The sequence below is a fragment of the Tupaia chinensis genome, unplaced genomic scaffold, assembly GCF_000334495.1.
Source record: "Tupaia chinensis unplaced genomic scaffold, TupChi_1.0 Scaffold000157_1, whole genome shotgun sequence".
Classification (NCBI taxonomy): domain Eukaryota; kingdom Metazoa; phylum Chordata; class Mammalia; order Scandentia; family Tupaiidae; genus Tupaia; species Tupaia belangeri.
Window position 1 is genome coordinate 959,436 of NW_006159628.1, and position 13,495 is coordinate 972,930.

Below are 13,495 nucleotides of genomic sequence, written 5' to 3' on the forward strand. Positions count from 1 at the left end.
TTTTTTTTTTTTTTTTTGCCAAAGGGTATGTTCACTTGCCAAAGAGAGACAGAGACAAAGTGACAAATCAGCTCCCTCCCTGGATATTCATGCCATAATCCCTTATTCACCATTCTCCTTTTGGGATTTGGTTTGCGTGTGCACACATGCACACACCTGTCCTCATTTTCAAGCCGCTGGGTCCGAGACTTAAACCTTAATCTGCCATGTGAAAATTTAGTGCCTTAACCACCACGCCACTAGCTGGCCTCTACATTCCTTTTTCTGTTTAAGAACTCATTTTTGCACATAGATTTTAACAAGCTACAAATATAAAGTAATGAAATCATTTTAAAATAACTATTGGTTGGAGATCAGCAGTTGGTGTAGTGGCTATGTTGCTGGACTCCATGAAATCGACTGCAGTTCGAGTCCTGGACCCGGTGGCTTTAATTCATGCCAGATGCATGTGTGTGCATGCCCAAGATCCTGAGAGGAGAATGGAGGAGAAGGGATTATGGCATGACCAGCCCCCCTGGGGGGGGTGGTGGTGATTTCTCGCTTTCTGTCTCTCTGTCTCTTTCTGGCAAGTGCACTCACCCTATAGCAAAAAACTCTAATAAATAAATAAATAAATAAATAAATACTGGTGGGGCAAACAGGTGGCATGGTGGTTATGGTGCTGGAGTTTCACATGGGTAAGTAAGCTTTGAGTCCTGGAGTTGGCAGCTTCCTTTCTCACTTTCCCTTTTTCTTTCTCCCTCTCTCTCCCTATCCTCCTCTCTCTCTACCCCCTTTTTCACTCTCTCCCTTCTCTCTGGTGAGTGCATGTACCCTGTAGCAAATTAAAAAAATAATAGCAAGGGGGACAGCAGTTGGCATAGTGGTTAAAGCACTAGAAGCCCATGTGGCCAACTGCAGTACAAGTCCTGGACCCACTGACTTGAAACAAGCCGGGAACATGTGTGTGCATGTCCAACATCCCAATAGGAGAACCGAGAAGGGACTGTAGCATAGCCATCCTCCCGTGGGTGATTTCTCACTTTCTGTCTCTCTGTCTCTGTTTTTCTAATAAGTGCACATACTCTTTAGGAAAAATCTCTAAAAAATAAATAAATAAAAAAGATAATAATGATTAAAACTTAAATAAAAAGTTCTTTAAAAATAAAAGAAATAAAATAACTACTAGTGCCATTCTGTAAATGTATTAAAATATTTTGTCATATATATATAGTCTCTCAAAATTTTGAATAAATATATTGAAATATAGATTTTAAATAGATGTATAAATATTAATGCACTTACTTACTTTTAAACCTCCTATTTTCTAAAAGAAATTAATACCAGAAAGATAAGCTATAAAGTAAGTTAAAATATTAATGCTTGCCTATAAAATAAGTAGTTGTCTTTATCTATTCATAATATCACCAGTCTGGTTAAAAACATGTGTTTTGGGGGCTGGCAGGTGGTGTGGTGGTTAAGGGTGCTGGACTCCCACACAGCCAAACATGGTTTGAGTCCCAGACCTAGTGGCTTGTTTACTCACTTTCTCTCTCTTTTACTCTGTACCTCTCTGGTCAAATTAAAATAAATAAATAATAAATAACTAAAGTTAAATAAATTAATTATTGAAAAAATTGTTTTTTTGGGAAAACTTAATCATTGAATTTATAAGAACCTCTCTAATTATATTTGAAACAAGTCACCTGTTTCTTTCATGGAATAAAGTTTATAAAACAACTATCTCATATTATGGTTTCTTTAAAATAGTTATTAAAAAATTATTACACCAGCAAATAGTGTAGTGGTTAAACCTCAGGACTCCCAGATGACTGTTCACTATTTGAGTCCCAGACAGGTGGCTTGAAAATCACACGGGCCACCTGTGCGTGTGTGCCTAGAAAAATCCTAGGAGGTAAATGGAGGAGAAGGAATTGTGGTGCCACCCTTTCTGAGAGCTATTTTCCCATTTTCCCTCTCACTGTCCCTATTGCTGGCAAGTGTAGGAAATCTAATGGAAAAACAAACAAAAATCTTTAGAAAAAAATGTCTGCACCCTATCGTAGAAACTGAATGACTAAAGGTTATAGAAACTTAGTAAATGGTTGTGAATACCAGATACAGTGTGGGAAGAGGGTGGGTGAAGGAGTAGAGTCTGAGGAAAGACATTAAGGAGAAAAATAGTGAGGTAAGGCATTTATGGGACAAAGAAATGGCTTATTATCTATTGAAGATAACTTTATAGTATTGTCAGCTGGACTGGTGAGAAATGTACACATGTTGGAGTATTCACTTTGTAAGCTAAGTAACATGTGATTGAATGTATAAAAGAAATTGAAATAAAAAGAAATTTTAAAATTTTAAAATAAAAAAAATGTAGCAAGGTAACTTCAATTTAGATTTAAAAAATGGATATTTTTTAAGTTTAAAATATAATATGCAGGGACCAGCAGATGGCATAATGATTACGTGGCTAGACTCTCACATGGCCGATGATGGTTCAAGTTCCAGACCTGGAGGCTTGAAACTCACACTGAGCATGTGTACATGTATACCCAAAATTCCAAGAGGATAGAGGAGAAGGGATTGTGGTGTGGTCATCCCCTCTGGGGGAGGGGGGGGATTTCCCTCTTTCTGTCTCTCTGGAAAACACACATGCCCTATAACAAAAATCTCTCTTAAAAAATAAAAACAAAAATGTACAAATAACTTGAATTATTTTTATAAGTATATATAGAAAATGGCTGGGGTTTTTTTTTGTTTGTTTGTTTATTTGATCATCTTGAGAAGAAACTGGCAGAACTAGCACACAGTAGTAAGAATGTCAACTTAGGGTGATTTTAAAATATACTATTTTACTGCTAAGAATACTGTTTTGAGCACTTGATGTACACATATTGATATGCTGAATACTTTTAATTATTTTGTTTTAATTTACTCTTATGATATACCTGAGACATGAATATTATTTGTTCCTATTTCAATCAAGGAAACTGTCTCTTAGAGAAATTAATTTGTTTGTCCAAAGTTGAATAAGAAAAATAAAGCAAAACAAAAAATCAATGACTAAATTGAAGATCAAACCAGATCACACAATTCCAGAACCTGTTTTTTTTTTTTTTTTTTTTTTGTGGTGTTTTTGTCTTAGGGCGGCGTGTGTGCTCACCAGACAAACAGAGAGAGACAGAGAGATAGAAAATGAGAAATCACCCCCCCAGAGGGGACGGCCACACTGCAATCCCTTCTCCTCCAATCTCCTCTCAGGATCTTGGGCATGCATGCACATGTGTCCAGCGTGAGTTTAAGCCACCGGGTCCGGGACTCGAACCCGTGTCGACTACATGGGAGTCCAGCGACATAGCCATTATGCTAACTGCTGGTCCCCAGAACCTGTTTTTTCTTCTTTTTTATTTTGGAGAGGTTTTTGCTATAGGGCGTGTGTGCTCGCCAGACAGACAGAGAGAGACATGGAGACAGAAAGCGAGAAAACACCCCCCAGGGGGGATGGTCACGCCGCAATCCCTTCTCCTCCATTCTCCTCTCAGGATCTTGGACACACACGCACATGTGCCCGGCGTGAGTTTTAAGCCACCGGGTCTGGGATGTGAACTGCAGTCGACTACGTGGGAGTCCAGCAACACAGCCATTACACTAACTGCTGGTTCCCCAGAACCTGTTTTTAACCACCATTCAAGTAATTAAATTATATCTTCATAGTTACTAAAATCGATTTCTCTTTTTCACTTAACTAGAATTATCATTGATTGCTTTAAATTTCAAAATGTATGTTTTTTAAATCGTACTTTAAAATTTTTCTTTATACAGTGTCAACTCTATTATTAAGAATCACACTTTTTATTTTTTTGAGGGATATTTCTGCTATATGTGTGCTCACTGGAGAGACAGAGGCAGAATGCAGGAAATGATCCCTAGGGGGATGGTCATGCCACAATCCCTTCTCCTCCATTCTCCTCCTAGGATCTTGGGCACACATGCACATGTGCCTGTCGTGATTTTAAAGCCACTGAGTCAGAGACTTGAACCTTAGTCGATTATGTGAAAGTCCAGCAATGTAACTATTATTCCATCTGCTGGTCCCAAGGGCCATGCTTTTATGAGGCATCCAAATTCCCTGCAACCCTCAACAGAGATCTGAGTATTCTCTTAACACGTGGCTGTCCCTCATAAGCCATAGTCAAAAATCAACTTGAGATAAGAAAACCTCTCATCACAGCGATATGAGAGTTTTCTAGGTCCAAACAGTTCTACGAAAGAGCAGTACCCACTTTCTCAAAACAATAAATATTACTAGTAGCCCTGTTTTTGTACACAACTCAGACTCTAGAAACAACTACCAACTGTCTCCAGATCCACCCAGTGCCTCCTTTGTTCAGCCTCTTGGTTTTCCTTCTGCTTCTCTATGGGCCAAGCACAATCCCATAACTCCAACATTGTTTAATCTGTTTAGAGCTCCATCCCAAACTTCTCTTCATATTACTGCTGTTGTAAGATTTTCATTTCTTTGTGACTACCTTTTCCTACCTGACCAAGCTTTAATTAAGCCAACCTTTTCCAATGCAGTACAACTTTTTCCCACCGAAAGCAGAAACCATATGCTTATATAATAAATGTTTGGAGACATCATGTAATGATGAGGCCAGAGGACCTCTCTGTGCTTGTTTAACACTTCATTGGCTGTTGTTTACATGTTGATTTGACATGTAGGAGTTTATAGAAGAGATGCTAACAGATTATAAAGGAGAGGTGTATCCAAAACTTCACAATCATCTCTTAAAACTGCCCAAGCTTTTCTGCAAAATAGATGCCTGAGGTTTTATCCACACTCTTCTCTACTGACATCTCTTGTTTTGACACTATTTCTGAGGCACTCTGAGCAACAAAGTGCTGATCTTGCTCAATAATATCCAAGTTAGCTCCCCCAAATACTGTGGCAAAGGGATGATGTTAAAGAGACATAAAAGGCATGGATACTCCAGACTCATCTATTGATAATATTTTAATTCTGTACAATAAACCTTCTTTTCCCATAGAGCCCTGCAAGGAAGACGAATTTCAGTGTGAAAATGGGGAATGTGTTCCTCTGGTGAATCTCTGTGACAGTCACCCACACTGTAAGGATGGCTCAGATGAAACACATTGTGGTATGTCTTATTTTTAGGAAGATACTTCTATCATTTTATCCTTTACATTTGAATTCCACACATGTCAAAGGAATATTATGAATGTGTTTATTAGGATAGGTTTCAATGTTTGTGATTTGAACATTTCCCAGTGATTTGAACACTTCAGTCCTCATTTCCATTAGCAAGAGTTAACATGCAGCGACATAGCCATTACACTAACTGCTGGTTCCCTCTTTAATGTATCTTTTTGAGGAGATCAAAGTTGTATTTTAAAAATTTTATTGTAGAATGATAAATCATAATTTTATGTATGAGGTTCAAAGTGAGGAAAAGGTATGTGTATATAATATGAAACAAGTTGGTTAACTAATCAGTCCAATCCATCAAACACTTATTATTTTTTGAGGTGAGAAAATCTGAATTTTCTTAGCAATTTTTAAACATGTAATACATTAATTGTAGTCACAGCACAGCACAGTAGATCTCAGAATAGGTATCCCTCTTGCTTAAATTAAACTTTGTACCCTTTGACCACCATCTCCCCACGCTCCTCATAATCTTCACTCTTCTCTGTGTCTTCAGTGCGTCTTTTTAATGGCACAAAGAACAGCGGTTTGGTGCAGTTCAGAATCCAGAGCATATGGCATGTAGCTTGTGCAGAGAACTGGACCACCCAGATTTCAAATGATGTTTGTCAACTGCTGGGACTAGGGTAAGTCAGTCTGCTCGACTCTCTTTTAGGAGGTTCTCAAATGTTTATTTAAAGTTTATTTATTTATTTATTTTATAAGAAAGGGAGAAAAACAGAGAGTGAAGAGATAGGCACCCTCAATAGAGTCTACTTCCCACTATCCTACCCACAGCCTCAACCTGCCAGGATAATGGGCATGTGTATGCAGTCAGTGTACACAGGATTCTTCAAATCCAGGACCTTCCCATATGGCTTCAGCACTGCAGATGCCTTACTTCTGCTCCAAATGACTGACCTTCAGTTTTTTTACTGATGTCAAGCTTGGCTTATGAAGATATTTAAAATATATAAAAGCTATGAATTTTGAAGTACACAAATACAGAAAGAAAAGAAAAGAAAAATCTTGGCCCAGTTGTGGTGACACTTCTCTGAAATACTGGAGCATTGGGATTTGGTTCTTGGTTTAACCTGTGCATTCTGGGACACACTTGTGGGTCACATACGCTCGAGACCCAGGCTAGCTGAGAAATTTGGGGCAAAGGCGCTGCCAGGAGATCTTGTTTGGATTCTTGCCTTCGCTCCCCTCCATCTTTCTTTCTTCCTAATGAAAATAAATAAATAAACAAATAAAAACTTAAATCAATAAAGGAAAATGATATCTCGAGTAATCAAATTCTCACAAAATAACCACTATTCATAGACTGTTTAAAGATATTATATATAATCATACAAATATTTAAAAATAAATATTATATAAATTATTATTATTTTTAAACCAGAGTATGTGTGTTCACATACCAAAGAGAGGTAGAGTGGGAGGAGAAAGTACCCCTCAATGGGATATGGTCACACCACAGTCCTTTCTTATACATTTCTCTATTCTGTCTGATTTGGGACCCACACACACTCACCCGGGTTGTTTTTCAAGCTGCCAAGTCAGGATTTGAACCACATAGCCTCGTGAGATCCATTTTATTGCATTTTATGCTATATCATCACATATATTAACATAACCTCAAGGGTATTGCAGATAATATGTTTTTGCTATATTTTTGCAATGTTTACAGTATTTTTATGGAAACTTTATAGTAGTATCTTTGCGTGGGAAAAGGTATGGAAAATTTTTAAAGATTTTCTGAAAATAGATAATACAAGCAAAAATTCCAAATAATGAATCACCAAAAATTTATTATGCCTCCCAGTATAATAAATATAGTACATCACAATAAAGTACATCAAATACACAAATTCACCATGTTTATTTCTTACTTTCCCATCAGTCACAAAAGTAATGAGATAAAAAATGGAAGCCTAAATAGTAACTTCTTTTACATTGTAAATTTCATCAATTCTAATAACCATTCCGATCTTTAAGCATTCCCATTTTAAAGATTTTGAGTTTTTGACCATCTTGGAAGGATATATTTATAATTTACAGTACAATATTGTTTACCAGTCTGTCATATGAGGTCTAAAAAGTTAAGACCCATGTCTATTTTTATTCATTATTGCATTTAAACTAAACTTTCTCTCAAGAAATAGACCCTAAATAAATATTCAACAAGGCAATATATGATTCATTTTATATATATATATATATATACACACACACATATATATACATGCATACATACATACACACATATATATATTTCACATAAATATAAATATATCCAGCTATATAAAGGTATGCCAAAATGTGTTTATTTTAAATTATCATTTGCTTTCCATCCCAAGCTGTTGACTGTTTTTCTAATTTATTGTAAAAATACATATAAAGTTACACAGGAAAATAACCCAAGTATAACTACATACATACCCTTACCATTTGGTAGTTATCTCAACTATTCCTAGATCACCCAAATCAAATTGATTGCTTTCTCTATCAGAGGCCCTTCTTCATTACTGACTCACTGGTATTTTATTCCATGTTAAACACAATTTTTAAAAATTTATTTTACAGTTTCTACTAAACCAGGAGAGTGGCCTTGTATACTAATGCCATGCGAGTACCCAACAAAGACAGATACAGATATTTTAGACATACAAACATATATTGGAATCTCTCCCACTCAGAGCATCAGAAATACCCCATATCTTTTTACAAGTGGCTAGAGAGCTTGATATTCCCCAAATTTCCCCAAATGCTATGTATTTAGAGTGAGAAATCTTCAGCTCTAAGCCTTAGCTAAGTAATGGCAGCATCATCAGGAAGATAATTCTTAGTAAATGCAAAGGGAGGAAGTGAGTTTTATCATCAGTCAAGTAATGATCATAGATTTTTGTGTTAGAAAATTTCTGTATATTTTAAGTATATGTATATATAAGGGGTGTCTGAAAAGTTTATAGAAAATGTATATTATGAAAAAAATTATGAATTTCAAAAAAACACATTTTTGTACCAAAATAAACTCATACTTTAAATCCATTTTTCCACAAATGTTTTGAAGTCCCTGTAAGCAATTTTTGAAGTTCTGGATAAGTGGCATTGACCTTAGGCTTTGACTTTAATGGTGATTTTAGTGCAATTTATGTTCAGAAGCTAAGGCCAGAGGAAGCCCATTGGTTTCACTGCCAAAGTTGCTAGTAGTGTTGAGGAGTTGTTTTATAGACTCAGGAACTAAGTTAGTAAAGCTTAAGTTAGGGAGATTGATCACTTGGCCCTGTTTCCACAGTTGATGAATATATCCAGATGTCTTAGTAGACTGGGCTTTCACTGCCTGGGAGCTTTGTGTCCTGATTCACAACTTTCTAAGCATCGCTGTATAATTATAAAAATATATTCATTGTGGTTTGTGAATCATCACTAAATTGTTTCCTGGAGGGTATGTGGGGTTAAGATGAGTCATTTACAAAGTTCAAAGTGGTCAACACCTTACTGTGATAGTTTTTATCAATGAATTTCAATGAAGCATGTCAGGTAATAAATAGCATAATGCTGACCTCTACAGTTGCATGACAGAATACTTGTAAAGAAAACATCTATATTTAATTTTAATAGTTTATGATATCAATATATTATTTTGGTGACTTCTTCATTGGAAATCTAATCATTAGTGATGATACTGTATCTGTTCTATGGATAAATATGACTTAGTTTTAGTTTTAAATTCTAATATAGTGGAGATAGACACATAAATAAATAATTACAGTATAATGTGACAAATACAATGTGTTCTAGGAGAACCTAACTCAGTTTGGGCATGGCAGAGAAGGCTTTCTAGAAAATGACCTGAGCTAAGTGGATGACAGCCAATTCCACACAACCACGTTCTATTTATTTATACCCCCCCTTTTTTTTCTCTCTTCAAACCAGATTTTGCTCTCTTGTTCACCGACCTCATTTCCTATGAATCACTGTCCTTCCAGCTGGAGACAGGGACAAAGACTTGATTTTTAGTGTGTGTAAAGCAAGTAGCATATTCCACTGCCTTAGAGACAATATTTTTGATGAAGGTCAGGATTTCTGCAGAAATGAGTCAGGTAATCTTTGCAAAGACTTTAATCTTTTGGCCTGTACTTATTAAATAGTCTCTATAGTGCTCTAATAATTGAAAGAACGTTATAGCCTTAATGAGACTTTGTCTAGACCAGTGTGTGATAACTAAAAGCAAACTTAGTGAATTTAAAATGATGTGTGTTTTACACAGTGGAAAGTAATTTAGGAGTCAATTTATTAAAAAGAAGTACCATAGTGTCTCAAGATTATTTATGCAGATAGGGTAAAAAAATGCAATTTCCCACAGATTCTAGTAAATCACATGAGGCAGATTTCACCAGCTTTTCATTTTCTTATATTAAACATTTTTATTCCCTGCTATTTATATCATGCATAAGTAAAAAGTACTTTGAATAACATTTTCATGTCTTTGATCAAAGTATGAAAAAAATTTTCTAGTGATGCAAGAATAAATATTAAAGAAACTTAGAGTGGCTGCTTTCAAAATAATATTGCCTAGGAAAAAGCACTACCCTGTTACTAATCCAGTGTGTGAACAGTGCACTTGATGTGCTTTGCTAAGTCCTTTAAAACTAGGCCATAGCATCAGTTCTACATAATGTTACAGAATTTAGGAAATACTAGTATCTTCAAAATAGTTAATTATTTTTTTATTAATATGGTAGCCTATGAGCAGTTGGTGTTAATTTTTAGATGTTTTAATAGTCCTGAGTAGGATACTTTTATTTTACATGCAAGAAACATCAAATTCACTCAATTTACATGGAAGCAAATAATATACTCTCTTATTTTTTATTTACAGTGTCAGCACTAAGACAGTTTATTTAATTCTTAGCTGTGTTATGAGGGTGGAGTGGACATACAAAGCTAATTGAGTTAACGGAAAATCCTAACACTTTCCTGAAGCATATGTTATTGACAAGAGATGTGGGGGTGCAAGGATGATCAGGCGCGGTGGGATACAGTAGTGAGATATAGGTTCTTGTCTCATATGCAGAGAATAGTGTTAGAGACACAAACACTGAGTGGTTATAGGAAGTGGAGTGGGTCCCAGAAAATGGATTGTTAAGGAGGTGCTGGCTTGGGGAGATTTATCTGAGTCAGAGGACTTTCTTCGGGCTTCTTGTACATGTGTTTCCCTCACATGTCCAATAGGTTATGCTATATCTTACAGTGGTCTCATAGTCATGAGATCCTAGGTAATGGTGGCTAATTGGAAACTGGTTTGTTCCAAAGCTGTTGATTTTGAAAAGGTCATTATCTCAGTTAACTTTAAGAGCATGATGGTCTATATCTTGGAATTCATCCCCCATAATTAAGGAACAATGGTGGTGTAACTGGACTCACATGGAAAAAGTCCTGGGTTCATGTCTCTAGAACCTTCTTGAACATGCAGGGCATGCATGTATGCCCAAGTGCTCACATGCCAATGATTCAGGCTAGCTGAGACTGGGGGTGGATCCTGGTGTGAGGACCATTTGGGGTGGTCTCTTTCTCTTTTTGTTAGAAATGATGAACATTAAAAAATAAATAACAAAGAGACCTCTATCAGAAAGATATCATTAGAAGAGTAAAACATATCCTTGGCTAAGTTTTCACCAAGCACAGCCTAGTATTATTTTTTACTTGAAAAAACAAACAAACAAACAAACAAAAAAAACCTCACTCCTTTTTTCTCTATCTAAACATTTAAAAACATATGACTGGGAACTAGGACACTATTATGGGAAATGTCATTTTTTTGCACTAATATACTTCAGTAGAATTCTCTTTAACTCCTACTTGAGCTTTTAATTTTTAATGGGTATTTTGGTACCTCAGAGAGATTTATGTGGCCAGCAAATTGCTGGGAATTTCATGTGCAAAAGAGTAAGAAGACCCTTTTTATGTTTTGGTACTATTATAAATCACCTATCAATAATTCCCAGCAATATATGACTGTTTAGTCTGTTACATGAAAACAACAGCGAACATCTTTTCTCCCCAAGGCACTGTTCTTTATCATTTTCTTAGATCCTGTTATTCGGTGGGAATGGAGCTTCTATATTCTATAGCAGAAAATGGTATGGATAGGAAGAAACTTCAGTTTTATGAAATTTATCGCAGAATTTGCCTTGTTTATTTGTTCCTCTTCCAGCTGCTCAACCTATAATGAATGCTGCACATTCTATGATACAAAAGATATTTTTGAATAGAATAGATAAAATCTAAAGGAATAATATGTTTTCTTTCCTCCCTCTTTTTAGTTGCTCCTTCCCCTTCCTCTTGCTCTCATTTTGTTTCATCCTTATTTTTTTGTCCTCATATCCTTATTCCATTCCTTCTTTTCCCATTATTTTCTTCTATTTTCTGTTTTCTTCTCTCTCCTTCTTTTAATTATTTATTTGTTTATTTTTTACTTTTGCTATAAGGTGTAGGTGGTCACCAGAGAAAGAGAGACAGACAGACACACACACACACACACACGTGCACACACACACAGAGGGAGAGAGAGAGAGAGAGATATAAAGTGAGAAATCACTCCCCCAAGGAGGATGGTTACTCTGCAATCTCTTCTCCTACTGTCTACTCTCAGGAGGATGGGCATGCAAGCACATGCACCTGGCGTGGCTTTCAGATTGGTGGATTCGACACTCAAACTACACAGTTGGCCATGTGAGATCCAGCTTTCAAAAAAAAGAAACTGAGGTAGGCACAGCTTCTATGGTGCAGCATTAATGCAAATTATCTGGAAGGCCAGAAGCCATGTAGCCGACTACAGGTGCAGATTCTTGCACTTGCCTGAAAACATGCTGGGTGTGTGTGTACAGGTGACCTGGATTCCAAGAGCTGGATGGCTGGGGAAAAGAGAGCATGTCCTAATAAGATCTGTCAGATGTGTCTGTTTCTCCTTCTTTCTCTCCCTCTCGTAGGCATTCACATACTCTCTATCTTTAAAAAATTAAAGGAAACTGAGGTGTATATAACAAAAAGCATACAAAAAATGGTTAATAGAATACTACATAAAAATAAGGTCCAAAAATTTAGACAAATCTACAAAACATACAAAGCCAAGGAAGACAATTACTAACATTTATGTCTGAGATTCTTCAAAAACTGTACTCAAAGAGAAACACTAAATGCCATTTAATTTTTTATGAGATATGAAATAAATGCTACCAGTTCCACAGAGAAGACTAGTTACACCTGATACTGAATTCTAAAGAAATTTTCACGTGTATGTCCTTATAAAGTGATAATGTGCTGGAAAATATGTGCACTAGGAGAAAACGTCATAGTAAATGTGAGGATGTGTGCTCTGGCCATCCTATACAGAAATACCTGAACACACTCCAGATGTAGCTGAGGAAATAATGTTAAGATAGATCATATTGTCCAAAGTGCCAAGATATTGTCCATGGAGAGCCTGTGTCTTTGAGAATCTCCCTTCAAAATCGCATCTCAGTCACGTTTTTATTAGATGTCAGCAGTTTGTTTTCTTCCTAGCATCAGCTCATCCAGAAGGTAACATTGCACACTCATCAGACTGACCCGTCGATTTCTCTCCTTTCAATACAATTGTTTGCACAAAAGAGGAAATTCATTAGGTTCAGACATGTTTTGTTTTTGTTTTTAAATTGGTTATCATTGGGTTAGGAAAGTGCTAGGTGTATGGTATTAATATGATAAATATACAGCAATTGTTTTGAAGTACAGCCAGTGCAGTCATGGGGCTTACCTATCGGTCTGCAAGCTGTGACTCTCCTAGCAGGGTGGTTTGCCACCAAATCCCTTCCATCCACCATTCCCCTGCCTATAAAAAATGATCTCCCATACCTTCTATCCTGCCAAATATATCCCTTTCTTTCCCTCCGATCTGAAAAGAAAGGTCCACCCTTCTCCAAAAAGCCCTTTCAGGCTAATCCCACCTGGCTCTATTCATTACTTAAACCTTTCGGGGTGTGAAATGAGCTACAGTGCCTGGCTACAGCATTTGCAGCATACATTATTATTCTTTTTAGCTTTAGTGTGTCCAAAGGCTTAAAACATCCCCACCTAAGCTCCTGCTTTAGGGAAGAATTCTTATCAGAGCAAATACAGTCTGAGGAGCGAGACAAAAAAGAAGAAACCTAAGCAGAGCCTGAGAAGGGAGGTAGAAGATTTAATACCATGAGAGTAGCCTTGGGATATCCTTTTTTGTCTCGCTCCTCAGACTGTGTTTGCAGTGCGTCTCTAAGTGAA

General features: G+C 36.5%; 1 protein-coding gene across 1 annotated transcript in view; it reads left to right on the plus strand.

Moving 5' to 3' along the window:
* The window catches only part of TMPRSS15 (transmembrane serine protease 15), a 127,709-nt gene that overhangs the window by 83,778 nt on the left and 30,436 nt on the right, over positions 1–13,495 (plus strand). Inside the window, exons 16-17 of the mRNA XM_006145594.2 lie at positions 5,031–5,141; positions 5,706–5,835. Coding sequence (XP_006145656.1) covers positions 5,031–5,141; positions 5,706–5,835 — 241 coding nt within the window. The remainder of the gene's footprint in view (positions 1–5,030; positions 5,142–5,705; positions 5,836–13,495) is intronic.